Raw genomic sequence first — 20,759 nt, 5'->3', positions numbered from 1 at the left:
TCTTACTTTGTTGCTAGGATCATCTTTTTCCTCGCTGTCTGCTCTTTCTGTTCCATGTGCTGTCTGGCAATGTGCTCTCCTACCGCCTTGGCAGGGAACTCTGTTTCACAGGTGTAGCCGAAATCTCTGGCCAAATGTAATGCTTCCCCTGTGGGCAAACAAAATGGGTCAGTTAGTTTTTAAGGTTATTATTATTACGCTTGCAGAATTTCTTCCACTCTTAAAAAAATAATAATACAATAACAACTCATTTTTGTGGACATTGATTCCCAACCTCAGTTACAGATTTCAGCTCATTTGGCTAGTTCATGCTTAGTCATCAGATGGTGCCAGCCAGAAGCTAGGGAGGCTATTCCTCTTATGAGAAAATATTAGTCAAGACACTTGGCTCCCTCCTCTGCTACCAGTGAGTGCTGGGCAGCTGCTCAAGTTTTGTAAGCCCAGTTCATCATTGATATTTAAGGCATGGGAATTAGTGGAAGGTAGGAATAAATCACTCTGAAGAGCTGAGATTCAGCCTTTGGTGCTTCACTTCTCTATCTCTAAAGGAAGAACAGCCTTCTACCCCAGGAGAGAGATGGGTGGATAACATACATTTCAGCATATTTGCTTAGGGGTGAGGCCAGCAGGCACAATACAAGTGCCCCACACTAAAGGCGAGCAGACCCCCAAAGTAGAGCACAAGAAACAATCAGGTTTCCAAAAAAGATTGCAGTCAAAATTGACCACACGAAATAAAAAAGGATGACAGTGAAGATCACAGTTGCTCTTTCATAGGTGGGGAAATGAAGGCAAAGGGAGTACATAATTTGACTGGGCTTTGTGAGAAGTCTGTGACAGAGGCCGGCACTGAGCACCTCTCTACCTCACTACAGAGACCAGACTCCATAACCCAACTCCGTGCTGGGTGCCAAATACCTCTGGATTAACCTGTACCTCTCCACGAGCTTAGAGAACACAGGAATTTATTTTAGGGTTTACTGAACACTCTGGCCTGCGTGCTGTGACTTATGGGATTTATTTGATAAAATACAGCTGCCTGGAGTGTGAACATCTGTGCCTAAGTTAGTCTTTCCCTAATGGGAAATAGGCACTTCGAGATGACACTTGCGCTCATCTCATCGTAGAAGGTAGAAATAGGTCAGCTACCTGAAGCGTATGTTGAAACACATCTATATGAGTGACTGAGAGGTGTGCTCCAGAATAATTTTGGGGTTAGAGTGTTGTGGGGTTTTTATTTTATTTTCCTTTTTTTCAGAGTTATTTATTTGATTGCCATCATGAGAGGTGGCATTGGACCTTGGCTCTTTGGAGACTAAGCTGATGCTCCAAGCAAACAGTTAGGAGGGATGCAGGACCTGTAACACTTCTCTTTGAGAACATGTGTAGTGGAATTCATCTGATTAAATGTCAATATTACATTTGACCTAATACTTTCAAGTCAACAGAAACAAGCAAGCACTTAAATCATGTATCATCCCATACTAAAGTAGAAGGCAGAAGTGGATCAGAGGAATTATAGAAAAGTCCAGGTTAGAAAGGAACTCAGAAGATCACCTTCTTGTTGAAAGCATGACCTTAGATTATGTTATTCATGGACTTTTCAAACTAATTCTTGAATATTTCCAACCATCGAGATTACACAACTTTTCTAAGCAACTTAACCAAATGTTTAATAATTAATTTAATTTCATTATTAATCACCTAAAAGTGCTGATTTCTCTGTATTGACTACAATGAAACACGAGAGGACAGATACAACTACAGTAGAACTGATGAGATGAATCCCATCCCTAGCAAGACTAAGTCTGCTCTGCACAGGCCTGGCCAAGACAAGGAAGATGGGAACTTCCATGGGAGCAGTGGTCCTGGGGCAGGGCAGCATGAGGCATAAGGAATTACAGGCACTGACCTCTATTCCAGACACTATTTTCCACCTTTTCAGAGTTTATTGTCTCCCTTACATCATTGTAATTTTTACCAGAAAAATACCTTTCATTTCCATAAGCAAATACTTTGTTGTGTATTTATCTGACCTAATTGGATTCAGGTACTAGTGAAATACATGCACAACACCCAGGGAATTTGTTTGCTGACACCAGTCAACAGCAACCTTCACAGCTGCAACCAATTTTACATGCAAAATTCGAAGATTTTACTAAAAATCGTCTGCATTATTTGGAATTTTTAAACATGATTTCCAATATGGCCAAAAAAAATAAGTTAACAGGCAAGAATTGTCTCTGAGTTGAAAGGAAAAATGGTTTCCATTTCTTAATTGACAGGTTCTGGAAAAGTAAAATAATTTTCAATGAAATTAAAATGGATTTCAGTGATATGTTAACAGTGAATCAGAATGAACTATATAGCTGAGTGCCAATTTTGGATTTAAAATGCCTATTCTAGACTTCTTCATGGATGAGAAAGGGTACAAATTTAAACCATAGCTGCTAAATTTCTGTAGAGTTGCTTCAAAATTTCTATTTCAGCTATGCTTTTACTCTTCCTTAAGTAAAGACTTAAAGAGTAAGTCAACTGCAGAAGAGTATCAGGTTTTGTTTTTTAACCAAACCGTTAGAACACTTGATAGGTTTGTTTTCATGCCAGCATAGAAAGAGGATAAGTCAAACCCATTGAAGTTGTCATCAGGTTGAATTACTGTTCTCCAGACAGCTCTATCCTGGTCCCAGTCAGACCCAAGAAACAATGCAAGGAAGGTAGTCAGCAAAGCATTTTAGAATTTAGCCATTGGTTTCTTCAAGAGAACGAAAGTTTATGGGATTAAATGTAGGCATTTATTTAATAGGGTCGACAACAAGCTCACTGAAATGTCTATGTTTTCACTCGATGTCAAAAAGAAATGGAATGAAAACATGAATTATCATTAAAACTTATCTTTATAAGTTATCTTTATAAGTATAAAACCTAACTTTATACACAAGATAATGTGTATTATTTACTAGAGCTGAGAAAATTATACTAAGCTGTTTTGATGATCTGAAAAGATTATACAAAAGTGTAGAACTTCTCTATTTTATATGGAGCTGGGATTGTGATTAAATGATAATGGTATATGAAAAGATAAAATCATGAACAAAATGAAACAAAAAGACTTATCTGCTTGTGGATATATATAGGTAAAAACATATACACAAATGTACCTATTGTGAAAAAAAGTAAATCTACAAATTTTTAAAATATATTTTTACTGGTACATATTAAGAATGCACGTTATAAGTACGCATATGTATTCATATAAGCACACACTTCCCTATGATATAAGGAATAGGCATTCCAAGTTACAACACCAAATTTTAAATAAAAATAGAAAACTGGACATGAAAATACTCTGCAGAACATGATTTCTAATATATCTCATTGTTGAGCAAAGATCTCATTTTGAACTGTAACCAAATGATGAGATATTTATAAGTGGATTGTGTTATACTTTTATATGTATTATTTTTTTGTTAATCTCAGTACATAGAAGTCCCTTGTATTACTGCACAGTAGGAAATAAGACAGCTTGGTGGGGGAAAGTAATTTGTACAAAATGCCATGGAAGAGGATCTTTCTTTTTCTACATTATAATTTGGACACACATTTATTCTGGGGGAAAATGTGGAAATGTTGGAAATGTGGATGAACTGACATCTTTTCTTTCACCTTAGATTTACCTTTTTTTGCCCAGTTATTATTTATGTCAGGGAGGAGTCATACCAAAGGTAGAAACCCCTAAAATCCCTGGCTTTATCCCGCTGCTTTATCACCATTTCTTTCCTCCTGCAGAGACAAAGAATGGGTGTTGGGGACGGCTGACTCTTTCTCCTTAAATCCAACACACAGCTTTGCAGCCATAGGCAGCACTGCCTTTCCTATATAATTTCACAATTGACCAGAGAGCTTTGCATGATGGAAAAGGACAGTTGCTGAAGCTGAATTGGCAGAGACAGCTCTGGAAAGTCTCAGTGGAGAGACCAGCCCGTGTACCTTAACAGGCTTCTCTGGGCAGGTGCAAGGAGCAGTGTGGCTGTCTCCTGGGTCTAGCAAGAGTGAGAGATGCTCCTATGTAAAGTGAAGGCAAAAGCTGTGTCCCAGGAGAGGGACATTCGGCATCTGAACCTCCTACTCTCTCCTCAGCTTCGCCTCCTCCGGATGCTCTACCCAGGGGGAGGAGGGACAGGCAGGAGGTAGAAAGAAAGGGAAAGTTTTTTTTTTCTATTTGTAGGGTGAGAAGGGAGGAGGAACAAAGGGAAGGATACTTAAACAAAGGCTGGTGGGGGTGAAGAGTGACAGTTGATAACAGGGTGAAAAAAAGTAACCACTGACCTACTTTTTTAAAGAATTTTAGTCCCCAAATGATAAATGCAGTCAATTCTATGTCTAGTAAATTTAACATCTCAGTTAGGTTTGATAGGAAAACAAATTCTGGATTTTTTGTGTTTTTTCTGATTTTTGTAAATAATCTGATGGTTTTAAAATCATTCATGCATTGCTTTTACCTGCATCTGCAATAACATTTTTATGCTATGTCTCTACCTTATAAGTGACCTGTCCAAACAGATGGGGACATCTCCCCTTTTCTCACATCTTTTCTTGCTCCTACTGGGGAGGCTTTTGACTCCTTTGAGACAGCAGTTAGGCTTAGCCTTGGCAATGCTGGTATTTAATGGAGGAGCTTGTTAAGATGTTAAGATGTTAAGACGTTAAGCTTGTTAAGATGTTAAGATGTAGGATTTTTCCTTTTAAAGCAGAAAAATGACCTTTCCCTTCATCTAATATAGGCACTAGAGGGCATCCCTCACCTACATGTTGTACAAAGCTATGTCCCATACTGCTGTGGAGAATCTTGCAACGCTGAGATCATTCTCCCAGTCTGTCTTTCCACCCATTGTCCTGATTTGTGTGGATGGCAACATAAAGGACGGAACTCATCTGCCAAACAATTCCTAATCTGGGCCCCAGAATTCCCTGCCAAAGACATTAAAGATGCAACCTGACCAAAACAGGAATAACAGCAAACACCCAGCAGCCATGCTGAACCCCAAAAGAAGTAAGTTTGCAGAAAACAAGGGGCCACAGAATAATTTTCATGAAGTCTGGATCTTCACGTGACCACCACAGCCTAGAAATTCATGACAGTTCCTCTGTTGAACTTAGCAGTACTCCCCAAAACTCAATGATTTTAGTCTATTTAGAGGAAGAGAAGTCATGCCAGAGACTTTCAAGATAACTTTGATCAATATATCTAATGACCACGCAAATTTTGCCTTCTCTCACCTCAAACAGATATTTAAGAGGTTGAGTACATTCCTACCTTACAGAGATATTAAAGGCCTTGATACATTGAAGACTGTAAGGACCTTGAGTAATAATAAACTTATAACCATCTAAAGTAATCAAGAGTGACACAATCCTGGGTCCTCATGAGAAGTCCACACAGTCCATCTGATATTTAGGGATTTAATAAGACTAATAAATCTTTATGTCAATTTGTATACTGACATCACACAGAAAAAGCCAGTGTTGTTTTCTTCATGTTTTCTTCTCTGAAACCCACAATAACCCTGTGTCTTTCCATTTCTGCCTCCCACTACAGCAGGAGCCATCGAGGATGGGCTTCCTCGCATAAACCATGCTACAAGTTAGTACCACTTGGAAGTAATATCACTATGTACAAAGGAAGGACAGCTAATACCACAAAAATTCAATAAGCACTGCCAAGTTTGGCCAAGGACTGGTTACATAGATAGAAAATCAGCTTCATTTTGTTTTCTGTTGGCGCAGATGCTGGTGCCTTTCCCAAAAATCCCAGTAGATAAAATTTATGATTTGGATGCCTAGGCAAACAGGTCTCTGACAAAGTGAGTTCAGTTTTCTCAGTATATATCTTTAGGACTCACATTAAGGCAGTCCCAGAACAAAAGTAATACCATAGGCTTAATAACAGGTTTGCTATTGGCTTTGAGTAAAGGGCAGAGAGACAAGCATAGCTCCCGTCCTGGGAAAAAGGAATCTGACTTACAGTAAAGATATTTTGCCATCAGTCCCAGGCCAGCAGTTGATAGAGGGCTTCCTCACACTCAATCCCTTCTAATGAATGAGTATCTGTCCACATAGCCCTGTTTATGCTTCACAGCTGAGACCCAAGAGGCACGAAGGACTGTGAAGGTAGATTCTCTAAACTGGAGGAGAAAACTTCCTTTTCCAAGACTAACTTCATTATAGCTTTCTCTTTATTACAAGCAGGTGTGATACGGACACACCTGTATTTCAGAGCAGTCCCATTGTAGTTGTGTGCACAGTGGCCCCTGAGAACCTTAGTCCCTCCTCTTAGATGCTGAAAAACATCCATTGTTGTGGATTCAGCACTACTTCTGCATCCTTTGAGACATTAAAAACCTGACTAGACAAGGTCATGAGCAACCTCTTCTAATTGACCCTGCTTTGAGCGGGAGGGTTGGACTAGAAGATCACCAGAGGCCCCTTCCAACCTCAACCTTTCTGTAATTCTGTGATTCTGTGGTAATACGTGCTGAGACCTCAGCCTACTTGCCTAGATCTGTATGGACCTTTCAGGTTATGATCCTGGAAGGTGTTGACCTTTAGGATGAGCTGAGCGCTCTCAACATCAAGGAAGTGGGATCTGAAATTCCCAGAGCTGCTACTCGAAGCCAGACAACAAACCGAGTACTTAGTGGATTCACCAAGAATAGAAGACATTAAGGTACAGTTTCTTCCCTTTGCCTGAGGGGTTTGAACCTGCATCTCCCAGCTGAAGGTTTGAAGAGCCTGGCAATATTTGGTGAATGATATTTAAACAACAAATAAAGGCCAAGAAAGTGTCTCCTGGGCCTGTCTAGAGTTTATCTGAAAACAGATTTCATTCCTTTATGTGGAGGGGGGGAAAGTCTTGTCTAAATATTATGTCTTCTTATGGGAAAAATAAATCACATTTTTGGATCAGTTCCAGGAAATTCACAAGTTAAAAAAAAAAAAGGAGGATAAACAAACCTACTTATAGAGTTGGTATAAGACATTCATTTCTCTCACAAGAACATTTGGATCATCGATTTGTAAGTCAGATCCCAGCACAGAAAGCACAGATCAATGTTGAGGAGACTGCAGTACCAAACCACTTGCAGGGGGCCAAGACATCTCAGAGTGAACTTCCATTTTGCCACTTGTTCTGTCTGTGGCTTTAGGCAAGTCAGTTCTCCTCTTTGTACAAAATACAAATTATAATATTTAACATTGTGGCTGAAAAGTGTTGTATACAAGGAAACCTTTTAATTATGTTTATATTATATTGCAATATTATAAACCCTACCTTCTACCAAGGAAGTCAAGAGTGTGACGTTTGCTGCTTTTCTTCTTCCTGCAGGCAAATTCAGTCCCAGTCTGTCTAATTTTTCTCGCAAACAGCGTCCTCCATTCTTGGATTTTGCTCTATCATGAGAGAACAGTAGGAGAGAGAAACTTGTCTTTATCCTGCACTTTTTTCCCATGTTAATGTAAGTCAAGAAATTGTACACACCTTATTGACAAATGTGTGGGGTAATGCCTGCACTAATGACACCAATGGGAAATTTTTCAGAGCTGTATTCTTGAGGACCTGCTTGCACTGTGTGAGTCTTTCACGTTGGTCCTATGATAAAGTTAGACATTTTAATGCCTGCCACAGGGATTGGATCAGAGCTTCAGGCAGCTTTCTACCTAGTGGAACCCATGGTCCTGATTTGGGCAAAGAGCCTGGGACAGCAATGACTGTATATAAATATTGACAATGCAGTAGCTTATATCCGGTCTAGCCACCCCAGGCTCCCAAGACAATCAAGAGAGAAACATGCATGCCTAGAACGTGCATGAACATGCACATCTAGATATTAAACAGATGTCTAGAATGAGGGGACTTCACCCATCTCTCCCGCCTAACTATAAAAGGAAGACAGATGGTCATTCAAATGTAGATGTCTATGTGGAACCCAGCTCCAGCTATCCCTATATAATTTTTGTAGACACCTGGGTACTTAGAAATGTAGTCTACAAAACCCGATACATACAAGGAAGAAGGATAAGGCAATAGGAAATGCTGAAGCTAAAATCCCAGCCGTCGTTGATTATCTATGTCCCTACCCCAAATGCCTGCCTCACTTTGTTCTCACAAAATGGTTCCTGGTGCATCCCACACCTGCTTTTCTGCAGTAGCTCAGTGTTTGAAGTATTTGAGACATAGCCACTTATGCAGCAGATGTTGGTTCAACTTTTTGCTCAGCCTGAGGGAATTTAAACCCGTGTCTTTCAAATGAATGCAGCAGCCAGCAGGCAGCGAATAATGAATGTTAAAATGCTTAAACATTGAACAGAACAGTGACTGGAACCCAGATCTCTCCCATCCCAAATGTATGACCTGGTCATTAGATAATAGAGTCATCAATACAGTTACAACTTTGCTTTTGCCCAATAAATATTTGATTAGCCTCAAATGAGATTGAGGGGCCCTCAGCTGAGAATAACCAATCACTGAGTATTAGACATGCCTAACTAGATGTTTTGAAGTGCAGGTTCAAGTTCCTTCAGGCAGAGGAAGGGACCAAACTTGGAATACCACCATTTGGATGGGTGATTTTTATGCACTGAGATACCATAACTTTGACCATGTTGTACGTCAGGAAATGTCTTCTGAGAATACTTAATTCTGAAGAAAAACTCACTGGGTAAATACCTAGGTGGTGACTGCTGACAGGATGCAAAACCAATCCTGGCAGGTCTCCAGCAAACCACGAATGAGATTTGGTTTTGCTGCATCTCTGCTGGTCAACTACAGAGTGAGTTGTTCTCTAGCTGTGACAGTTACAGGTATAGCCTGACCAAATCTATTCATTTATATTCTCTGCTTCATAAAACAGAATTAGCACATCCAAACTGCTGTCTGGGACTAGTCTGTGGCTTTTCCTAAATCCTAAACCACACCCAGTTTTAATTTGGAATAATGATATTTGGTCTGGGTCAAAAACTTATGGTATCACTCTAGCTTTTTAACCAAAGAGAGAAATGAGTCCCCATGTTCACGCTGATGCCCTTGCATTCTCACTAGTTTGTACTGCTATTGATGAAGTCTGCAGAAGGAGTATTTAAAGTTAATATTTCTGTGACTATTAGCTGAAGTCCTCTCCAAGGTGAAGCAGTAACAAAGAACTTTTGTGGATGTAGATTTTGGATTCCAATGCCTATAGAGGCAGGGAAATGGTGCCTGTGCACCTGAAACAATTTTGTCATCTATAGTCCCTACTCTGTGAGATGGCTTGAGACAGCTCTTGGACTACTTCATATTTTAAGATATCGCAGGTTGGTTAAAATGACTTTCAGTATAAGCATGAGGATCAGTGTGGCCTTCAGTGACAGCAGTGAAATAGCCTATGACTTTCCAGCTAGTTTTGATCAAAGTGCATTCAAGTAGCTTATGCCATCTAAGTTGACACCTCAGGGACATTGCGACTTACATATGCCTGGCTGAATTACAGTTGCCTCCTTGTTTTCCACTTGCAATGTGAGGCACAGTCTGCCACTTTCCTCATCTCTGCTACTCTCTCTGCAGGTGTCTACTCTGGTCAGTGAAGGGTCAGATGCAAAATTGTACCTAATTACTTGCTTCTCCTCCAGTATCTCAGAACGAGAAAATGAAAACCAGCGTATTCTGCTAAGTCTATCTTTTCCGTACTCAAAAAGCATGCAAGGGAGAAGAGGAGAAAAAGACATTCCTACACGTCGATGTTTTAGGTTTTTGGTGAGTGAGGGTTGTAGCTACACTTGGTAAAACAATTTACTTCAAAACAGTTTCTCAACAAGAAGTCACATTTGTAGCTCTGGTGAAATTTTCCGCCCAACAAGAGTCTTTATTTTTTTTTTAATTCAAAATAAGGAAGGCGACACCTGCCAATCTCTGATAGGGGGATAAAAAAAAAAAAGTCAGTTCACTGAGAAATGTAAACTTTCTGTGAAAAATGTCAACGCAGTCTTCATTTTTCTCATTTATTGAAAATTTCCCTAGAAACAGTGCTCACTCCCAATACATCTCCTTCTGTTTTTCCAAACTGTGACCAACTGTCCAAGTGGGGAAAGAGAATAAAACCTATTTGTAGAAAATAAAATGACAGAAATTACAGCACTGTCTGGGACTTGTTATTCTCACTTTCAACTTACCTTCTCAAAATACCTCCTAAGAGGGAAGCATTTAGGCATTCTGGTGGTGAAAGGCGCCTCTTCACCTCTGCAATGGTCACTTTGTACTTCGAAGTGGAGCTAAGTAGAGATAAGCGACCAGGAACGGAGCAGAACAGGTCGGTGGGGTTAACAACACAGGTGCCACCTACAAAACAAAAGAAATGTTAAAGTAGGGTAAACCTCATATTCCATGTTTTGACAAATTCATGAAGAACAATTCTGTTATTTACTTGTTGTTGGTTTTGTTTGTATTTGTTGGGTTTTTTTAGGGGTGTATGTTTGTGGTTTGGTTTTTGTGGTTTTTTTTTTTTTTTTTTTAATATTGTATCACATTATTGCTTTGAGAAAGATGAATGGATTGAAATTTCAGTGTGGGAAAAGTGAATTATTAGATCTCATAAGCTTTACAGTCCAAGTAGATCATTATGGTTATTTGATATCATTTGATTTCATGCTCAGTAAAAATTAAGTATTACCACTGAAAGACTTGTATCTAGTACTATTAACAACATAAGATTGAACCAGCTTCACGTATCACTCATGATTTAAAAAAATGCAGTTGGTGAAAAATTTAGGATGTTCGTTCCAATGAGAAATCATTTTAACTCTCATAGCAGTGAGAGGCTTACAAAGATGCAACGGCACTATAAGTTTTCAGTGATTTGCAGACAGAACGGCTTTCCACACCTTTGAACTCGCATATACTCCTTATAAAGTTAGGTCAAATCCTCAGCTGATATTAGTGATTGAAATCTATTGAGCTACTTCAGTTTATCTCAGGTTAGTTCTGGAATTGTTTATTTCTTGAAAGTGGCAATTACTTGGCCTGGATCTAAAACTGCTGCATGATCACCAAATCTTTAAATGAAGACTGTGATCAATAACTCTTCAGGCAAAATTGAGCTTTTAACTTAAAGTTAATATGTGAGAGAGCAAGAGAGAAAACTTTCTCTACAACTGATCCAAGAGGATAGAACTAACTCCCAGGAAAAAAAAAAAGAAAAAATTAAGGACCAACATATTTTATCACCAAGAGCAAAACACTTTTCTTTGACCTGCCTTCTCCAACCTGACTACAATAAAAAATTCTGTGGAAGAAATATATCTTACCACTGCATATGCAATTCTTCTCTAGGGGAAAGATGAGAAAAAAGAATGAGCTGCATATGACAGTGATATAAAGTATCATGTAATTCAATGCACTATTAGAAGGAACTCAGATGGTTTCTGAAAGGATGATGATACAAAGACCTTCTTACAGCAGAATGAATCTGTGCTCTTCGTTCATGTTTAAAGGAAAGATACTGTATTTTTTAAATTACCAATGATAATTTCTTCTTTCCTGTGGACACCCTAATCTTTTTGCACCGCAAGAGCTCAGTTTACTATGCTTAAAAATTTTAGTTTGTAATCTAAATTCTGTAATGTGAATAGAATAGAATAGAATAGAATAGAATAGAATAGAATAGAATAGAATAGAAACAACAAAACCAAAAAAGAATAGCTCACTTTAGACAAGATCTTAACACCTTTACTTTATCTTCTTCCAGATGTAATCCCTCTAAAAATTAAGGTGATTATGTATGTTCCAGTTATAGCAGAGACAGAGGAATATAACTGAAGGATAAAACTTCATTAAAGGCAGGCTATTACTTGCTTACATAAGGCAAACAGAATTTCTTTCCAAATATTTCAGCTCTTGAAGGTATATTTAAACATTTGTGCTGACAGCAAAACCAGAAAAGAACATCTCTTGAAATAAATCCCAGATGGGTGAGATCCTGACTCAGTACAGCAGGATATTTTATGACTTTTCTAATTACGGTACAGGACAGATATTAATGTCCACTTCTCAGACAGAATTTAGAGACAAATCATGCATTATCAAATACACAGACACATCAAGGGCACCAATACTCATGAGCTTGTATGCTCAAATACAGAAATCCGGTGCCACATGTCTGGAATGTTTTTGATTTTTGTGTTGTTTTGGTGTTTGTTTTGTTTTTGTTTTTGTTTTTGTTTTTTAATTCGTATCTGAGGCAGGGCTGCACAGAAACCTATAAATATTTTCAATCAACATTTTCAAACTTATGGTCTGTCAGGTACATTTGTGAAGAGTGTCAACACTGAGTAGATTTGTTTGTTTGGCATCTCCTGCCACACAATACGTATATACACGTGTACATACATACGTGTCAAGAAAACAGTAGCAATGTGTACATATTTATTTACTTTAATTAGACTGTGAATTTTATAATGAGTGAGATTGCACTGAAATTGGTGTTATATTAAAGTTTATATTCTTGCCAGGTTAAGCCAGCATGTGCACCATTTATGCCAGATAAAGAATTGTTCTTTTAATCCAAAAACCTGTTACCCTGCAGCTGCTCCTACCCTAAACAGAATTTACTGGAACACTTCTCACTACTATTTAGTAGAAGGTTGTTTACAGTCTAAAAATATTTAAAAATATCATGCCTGTGCAATATGTTCTTAAACAAAGCAACTCCAGGTAAGCCAGGTATGGGTTAAAAGTAAAAGAAAACAACAAGTCTAAGTCATTTGCTTTCCAGAAACATGGAGAACAAGTTGCAAACTGCAAGAAGGTAAAATCTGTTATGTATAATTATTTCACTATATTAATTATTCATTGACAAAGCAACAGAGAACGGTATGGTGCTTTGTAGACGAAGCTATGTCTTTGTCACAAACTGTGTGCAGTTTGGAAGGCATGGATCTCCTACCACAAACACCACCTTGGAGAGGAGATGGATGAAATCCTGGCCTTACACCAGGTGGTAAACAGAAACAGGCATGACAGTAAACAAAGGGAGGGCTGCTGGAAAGAGAAAGGAAAGGATAAGTGCAACCACATTGGAAGATGAAGGGTTAGGTTTCTTGCCAAATTCACACACTTTAGTGTATTCCTTCCCCCACATTCTGATCGTGCACTGGAGTGGACAAAATGATTTTGTGAAGAAATGCAGATCAAGTGGGGAGATCACAAGGTGTCTTTTAAGTTGCACTAAACAGCAGTGGCAACAACCAGCTTTTCATTCCCATCAACCCCATGCTACTGCAGGTGCTGTTAGAAAAGATAGTCCTTGTTCTATTATTGAGCTGGTCTAATCACAACAAGGTATTTGAGAGGTGGGATGCTAACAGACACCAGATAAAGAAGGAGAAGAAAATGCCCTCAAAACTAGAATGGAAATAATGCCTTTTATGAGTCTAGCAGTTCAACCTGGAGATCTCTATTCCTTTTAGCAGTTTTTCCTTGTTTTAGAAATCTTTACAGACTAGCTTCTGGTGTCAGGATACTTAAGACCCCACCAGCTAATCAAATGAAGAGCCCACACACAGCCATGGCAAAGTAATGTGCCCACCAGCATACACAAAGAAGAGAAAACTGTGGTCATTTCTCCCCGACTAGTTACCCACACCATCGGTCCTGCTGCAAGGGTAGGAAAAAGAAAATGAGAGAACGCAGAAGGTGAGATAAATGGTAGGATCACCCAGCAGTTTGCCTCAGAAATTTTGCTCTCCGAGTACCCCATGAAACGAGCCTATGAATGTTAAAAAGACTCTTTTTAGGACAACTGTTTATTCTCACAGGAAAGTGATTATGTGGTCTGGTCTGACATCATCTGTTGCCATAACATACTGTGTTAGAAATGACTGTAAATGGTGGTAGTTGTGCTCTTGCAGCCACAGAGGTCCAAAGAGACAAGCAAGACAAGATCTAGACAAAGGAGGAATATCTTTTATATTTTAGCTGATTGATTTGGGAAAGAGAAGGAAGGAAGGAAGGAAGGAAGGAAGGAAGGAAGGAAGGAAGGAAGGAAGGAAGGAAGGAAGGAAGGAAGGAAGGAAGGAAGGAAGGAAGGGAGGAAGGGAGGAAGGGAGGAAGGGAGGAAGGGAGGAAGGGAGGAAGGGAGGAAGGGAGGGAGGGAGGGAGGGAGGGAGGGAGGGAGGGAGGGAGGAAGGGAGGAAGGAAGGAAGGAAGGAAGGAAGGAAGGAAGGAAGGAAGGGTGGGTTTTACCTTCTGATCTGTCATCTTCACGTTGATTTTTGAGAGGAAAAAGATGGGTGAGGAAGAGATACAGTTTGTGCAGCAGACTACATTTGGGTGAAAGACCCAGGGCCCAATACTGAAATATACTGCATTACCTCAGCCACTGAATCACCTCAGGGGATTGTATATAACCTGATCTAGTTGAAGATGTCCCTGCTCATTGCAGCGGGGTTGTCTAGATGACCTTTAAAGGTCCCTTCCAACCCAAACCATTCTATGGTTCTGTTCTATTCCATGATCATTGTCAAGTGGTCTCAGGGAAAGGAATAACAAAAGTCTATGTTGATTTTTGCTAGCTTACTTGTGGGGACCAATCCTTTTCCCTCTGTCTGACTGCTTCATGCTCAGCACAACATAGTCCTTTGTGTGAACTGTGGTTTTGCTTTGTTTCCCAAGCCTAGGATGAACAAAAGTTAGGCTATGTGATACTGCAAAAGGTAGTCACAGCAAACATCGGGAGAGTATTTTCCCTTCCTTATTCCTGTCTCCCCATCAAATAGCACAAGTCAGTACAAAATGCCAACACAAGTTGATGATGGGTTGTTTAGATGACAGCAGGGAGAACAACAGAGCCATACTCTAACCCAACAGTCTTGTCAACACAATGAAAATCCCAATAATGCATGAGGCAAAAAGAGCTTGCTCTGTTTTGATTGTAGGTGTCCGTTTGTATAGCTGAAGAGGACAATAGGGTGGCTGGAGTGCGATGATTTATTCTGATTTAGTTATGCATTTGGGCATCTGCTGAAATTCAATTCTCCCTGACACCCTCAGAGTTAAGTATAAGTGCTTCTTTTCATTGACAAAATCCGTACTCTCACAGGCTTTATGCTTTTCATAAGTAATATTATTGCTTTATTAGGAACGAAAGAGAGAGATATCAGTTGATGTCACTGGATGATTTTTACACTTTAGATGCAAACATTTTTTTAAATATATGTCTATCATTAAAATACACACATCCCTACACCATGCAAGGTCATTTCTTATTTGTTAATCATAACAGCTGTAATATGATGTGTATTTTATATTCATTCAAGAAGAGGTAGTCCCTTTCTCCAAGATATTCACCCATAAATACCATGCAGTTATGGAAGGAAACATCATAATATATGGGTGACAATCACGCAGAAGTATTGTGAGAACAGTGCAGAAATATTGTTTGTTTTTCAGGATATACACACGTTTGTGTGTTTGTGCACATTATTAAGTATAAGCATGCGTGAGTGCCTACAAATTAATATAAAATATTAATAATATGCTATGCTTTTTATTAGTCTATTATTTATATCTACAGGTGCTGTTAGTAGGACTCTGCAGCTTATAGTATTTTCTGCTCTGTTTTGAAATTCTGGCAAGTTTACAGTATGTTACAGAATGAAGACATGAAAATCTACCTCTTCTCAGCTTACTTTTTTTTCTTAGCAAGTCACAAATCTAAGCAAGCAGTTAACTGTAGAGAGTTTATCAGTATTATTTAATCCCATGTTCAGTTCCCAAAGTCTATAAGCTATTTCAAATGTTCTCCAAATTATCCTCACTTCACCCCGTCATTAATCTCAGGAACTGAATATACAAAATTCTAAAACTCATCTACATTTGTCGGGGAAAATTCTGCTTCTTTTCCCAGTTATTCTTTTGGTTTTGTGTACAGACTTTGCATCATGTAAATAGTCATGTAAACCAGCTCATACACGAACATTAGCCATTCTGAGATAATGATGTCCCTCACTACAACATTCACGGTGAGAAAACAAAGACATACCTGAATGCACAAAATATGTTTTTTGGGGGGTTTGTTTGTTTGTTTGTTTGTTAATTTTAATTTTTGTTAATATAAACCAGAAGATTCAGTAGGACTGACGTGCTGGTTAGCAGTTTTTAAGACCAGACACTTAGCTACAGTTTTTAAGGCTCTTAACAAGTGTTAAGAGTTTTAAGTTTAGGCACTGTTAAAAAAACAGCTTGGGAGAAGCAAGGTATTATGGTGGGAAACAGAATAATATAAATAAGGGAGATTGTTGCAAGTACTCAGCTTTAAAGATTGTATCAACGTGCAAGGGAATTTTAAATCTCGGGCACCCAGAACCAGCCCTCTTGTCAGCAAGATGTATTGGCACTGATACAGGAGCACTATTACAGCTCCTGGGGTGAAGGATGGCACCCAAACCAGAGCCAAAAGAAAAGATACCTACTCGATTCCTCTTTCCTATGCACAAACCTTGAGAACTCACCAGCACTTTTCAATGCCTCTCCAGGCCCTTCTTGGGGGGTGGTTTGGGAAAACAGATGGACAGTGTGGGTGAGCCTGTGGGGCTGCAAGAGGAAGGTGAGAGCAGGCTGTGTGGGGTGTAGGTTGTTTTTGTGAGGGTGTGGGAAGGGTTTGAAGCTCTGCCCGTGGTGTCCCATGAGTGGGCTCTGTGTGGGGCAGAGCTAGAGGTGTTGGAGGGGCAAAACTGTGCTCCCTGCAGGAGGGACTGACAGGTTGTGAGTGTTGTGTGACCGTGTGTTGTGCTTTTATACACTTTGTTCCCTGGGTGTGTGCTGAGTTTGTGGGATGCCGAGGACTGCTCGGTGTGGTGTACACCCTGTGTATGTGGCTTCCAAATCTCTGCTGAGGCAGGCCAAACTGGGACTGTGTGGATCACAGTTACCCGCAGCTTGGAATGGAGCAAAGGGAGACAGAAAACACATAATACACAACCTCTACCCCAGCAGAAAAGGGGCAGGACAGACCCCCAAAGCATATGAGATCCCTACCCAGGGTCTTTCCATTGCCCCTTTGTACACAGCCAGAAAAGTCGCCTTAAACCAAGCAAACAAACAAAAACCCACAGAAAAATCAGAACAAACCCCCAAAACCCTCAAACTCCAACCTCACATCTCTTCCTTAAACTTCTCCCAAAGGTCTTCCTGGTGCCAGGACCTAAGGAAGTCGACTCCGCTCCATTCCCGGCCCAACAGAGCGCCCGGTGCCCGGGCAGAGCCCGCTTTAACCTGCTGCTCAGCCCTCTCAGTCCCCTTCCCGAGCCTGAAACTCCCGGGAAGCTGAAAGTCGCCGACCGATTTGGCTTTAGTCGGCTGGAGATTATCTCAGCTGGAGCCGCAAGAGCCATTAATTAAGCCAGCTATTTAGGATTTTAATGCGATTTAAATTGGCCCTTGGAATAGAAAAGAAAAGAGAAAAAAAGACAACAGTGCTAATGACAGTGCATTAGGATCTGAACACAATGATGGGCTATTACAAGAGTCCCGAGGCTCTTGTAAGGTTCAGAAGAGCCGGAGAAAAGGAAGGCAGAGGACAACAAAGGGAAGACAAGGAGGGGATCTGCCCTGCCCTCGACTGGGTGCGGGGACCGCCGCACCGAGTCCACCTTCTCCGCCCGGAGCTGCCGAGCGGGCAGGGACACCCGCTCTGCCCCCGGCCCTGCCTTCCCCTGGGGCGAGACACGGCAGGGCTGGGGGGCGGAGGGTGCTCTGGGGGTGCGAGGGGGTCCTTTAAGCCCCCTTTGACGGGGTGGGGCTAGACAGGTATCTCCAGTCGGTTTGCCAGAGCAGGGGATAGCAAGGGGAAGGGACATGTTCTCTCTGCCCGTTCCTGCACCCCGGGACGCCTAGACAAGACAGCAAGGGGGTGGTAACACGCCAGTGCCCTATTTTTTCCCTTTCATCTGCGCAAAAAAAAGAAGGGGAGAAGATTCTCCTGGGGTAAGGTGCAAAGCCCTCAGCCCCTGCCTTCACCCGCCTCCTCCAACCTCTTGCCCAACGTCTCGCCCTTAATGACTGAGTCATTAGGGGGGTAGTTTGGAGTGTCAAAAATGAGAATTAGACGAGGGGAGAGGATCAAGGCTCAGCGTGCGCCTTTCAAATGAGAGGCGATACCACGACTAAGTACATAAAAGGCAGAGGCGAGAATGGGAGAGTCTTTGCCCAGATTTTATTGGCAGACTTTATGGTGACTGATGCTTGAGCTTTTAAGAAGAGGGTGGGTTTTTTTTTCCTCTTTCTTTCTTTCTTTCTTTCTTTCTTTCTTTCTTTCTTTCTTTCTTTCTTTCTTTCTTTCTTTCTTTCTTTCTTTCTTTCTTTCTTTCTTCTTATTCTCCTCTTTTTTTATTTTTATTTTTTTTTAATCAAATAAGATCTGAGAGTTGTTCCTAGCTAGGCACATTAGTGCATTCGGATGTCAGTCACCTCTAAGCGATTTGACAAACTCAAGATCTCTTAAAACGTGCAGAGTTCAGATCATATTAATTCCCCAAAAATGTTTTGATTCAAAGTAGTTTGTATTTTATGTTGCCAAGGGCAATCGAAAAAGAGCTATTGCCGATAGGTTGGCCCTTCTCTCTTCATGGCCCAGAGGCGATAGCAGTATTTAAGCTTCTGAAATTAGCCTGGGGCAGGAACGATGGATGATCACAAAGCGAAACAAGAGCTTTTTTTGGAGTTTGCCATCTCGATTTCATAAAACGATGCAGGCCAAATGTCACCATGTTGTCTTTTTAATCCAAATATATGGAGGTGAGGACACCAAGCCTGCATACACTTCATGTCCGAGGGATGGGGAAGGGATGGGTATGAAAGGGGGCTCGGAGGGCATTTAAAAAAAAGACCGCAACCAAAAAAAAAAAAAAAAAAAGAGGGAGAGACAGAGAGAAGTGAAAAAAGGGAGAAAAATCAAACAAGAATCAGGTTATTCTCCTTTTAAAATGGCAACCTAGAGAGGAATTAAAAGGGAATAGGGATGTAATAAAAGCCTGAGACGATTAATAGGAAAGTATAAGAGGGGAGGGATTTTTTTAATGATTAAAAAACACAGACGACTCCTGTAAATAGAAGCTTCATTTCTTCAAGTGATTTCTTTTGAAACGAGCGATCTGAATATTCAACTTTAAGGCAAAGCTCCACTCTGTATGTACAACATTAATATGATCTCTGCAGAATTTGGTACTCAGAAATATTAACATATCAAAGCCGCTGCCTGAGGCTAGAGAAGCTATCGATACACGAGCAGTAGGAAAAGTAAAGATTATTGGTTCTGATGGTTAGAGCAGGGAAGCTCCGGGCTAAATCCTGCACACCATTAACTGAAAGTGATAGCATGGGGATCTCTGCCCTGGAATCGGTGGCAAATATTTTCTCTAGCTAGTAATTAGCTTGCCAGCACCTAAGCCTTGCAAAAATCTTTTACTTTCCGAGCCTCATTAAAAGCAAACACCAAATCACTGCACTAAACAATCTAGAAGGCATCTGATATGTGCAATGGCAGCCAGAGATGGAAGCAGGGAAGACCCGTGTTTGTGATGTTTGTCATTGGTATTAGCATTAATACCAGGACTGCAAACCATGGCACTTCTTAGAGATTGCTTTTTTTGGAGAGGACTAGGGAATGGTGTGTTCCTCTGGCAAAGTATATGGGAAGTTTTCTTTTCTTTCTTTCTCTCTCTCTTTCTCTCTCTTTCTCTTTCTTTCTCTCTTTCTCTCTTTCTTTCTTTCTCTCTCTTTCTTTCTTTCTTTCTTTCTTTCTCTTTCTTTCTTTCTTTCTTTCTTTCTTTCTTTCTTTCTTTCTTTCTTTCTGTCTCTCTTTCTTTCTCTCTTTCTCTCTTTCTCTTTCTTTCTTTTTTTCTCTCTTTCTCTCTCTTTCTTTCTTTCTTTGGGTGTGTCTTTCTCCCTTCCTCTCTCACTCACTTTCTCCTTCCTTCCTTCCTTCCTTCCTTCCTTCACTTTCCCCTTTCCTTCCTGCTATTGCATCTAAAGCACTCAAAAACAACCTTTTAAAAATATATATGTATATATTTGTGACAAAAATAAAGTTAAAAATCTGACACGAGTTGTTTAAAATATTAGGGAAGCCACTCTCGAGTTAATATATTCTTATTGATGTATTACTAGAAAATAAGTGTGATTTATTTATATGCGATACTGTATAGCGCTTAGGTGCAGGATGTTTTGATTACTGCTAACACCTATTGCTTTTTTTGAAGTCGGACAAAATATTTATTATGTATTTTTAATATACATTTGAAACTTATACTCTCACCTTTGATATCTTCCCTGAATATGCCAAGAAATAGACAGCAGTGCACTAGTAGTTCAGCACTTAGATCAGGGTAGAGAAAACCTTGCATTTTCATGCTGGATTTCCTTTACTATCAATCTTTAAATCCTTGAATAATTTCATTGCTTTAAAGAGAGAGAGAGAGAGAGGGAGGAATAGAGAGACTTGACTACAATCATCTGCTCAGGTAATTGGAATCTCCTTAACAGGAGCTGGAGAGCTGAATAAACTGGAGTTAAGCAGAGCGGAGATTTGAGACGCCCTTCAGCTGGGAAATGAGCACCGCAGCCACACACTAACAGGCACAGCCCCCCAACCGATGGCGACTCTGCCTTTCTCTCCTTCAGCTAACCACCTCCGCTCCTCGGAGGTCAACTCGGATCAAACCCGAAAGAATGACCC

The 20,759-nt window shown here is 40.2% G+C and overlaps 1 protein-coding gene across 1 annotated transcript in view; it reads right to left on the bottom strand.

The window, feature by feature from the left end:
* Window positions 1-20,759, bottom strand: part of TFAP2D (transcription factor AP-2 delta) — a 48,070-nt gene that overhangs the window by 20,842 nt on the left and 6,469 nt on the right. The window contains exons 4-6 of the mRNA XM_054196417.1: window positions 10,204-10,369; window positions 7,331-7,449; window positions 7-148 (exon numbers count right to left, since the gene is read on the bottom strand). Coding sequence (XP_054052392.1) covers window positions 7-148; window positions 7,331-7,449; window positions 10,204-10,369 — 427 coding nt within the window. The remainder of the gene's footprint in view (window positions 1-6; window positions 149-7,330; window positions 7,450-10,203; window positions 10,370-20,759) is intronic.

Source organism: Rissa tridactyla, chromosome 3 (genome assembly GCF_028500815.1).
Source record: "Rissa tridactyla isolate bRisTri1 chromosome 3, bRisTri1.patW.cur.20221130, whole genome shotgun sequence".
NCBI classification, from domain to species: Eukaryota; Metazoa; Chordata; class Aves; order Charadriiformes; family Laridae; genus Rissa; species Rissa tridactyla.
This window is presented reverse-complemented; position numbering and strand designations above follow the sequence as displayed.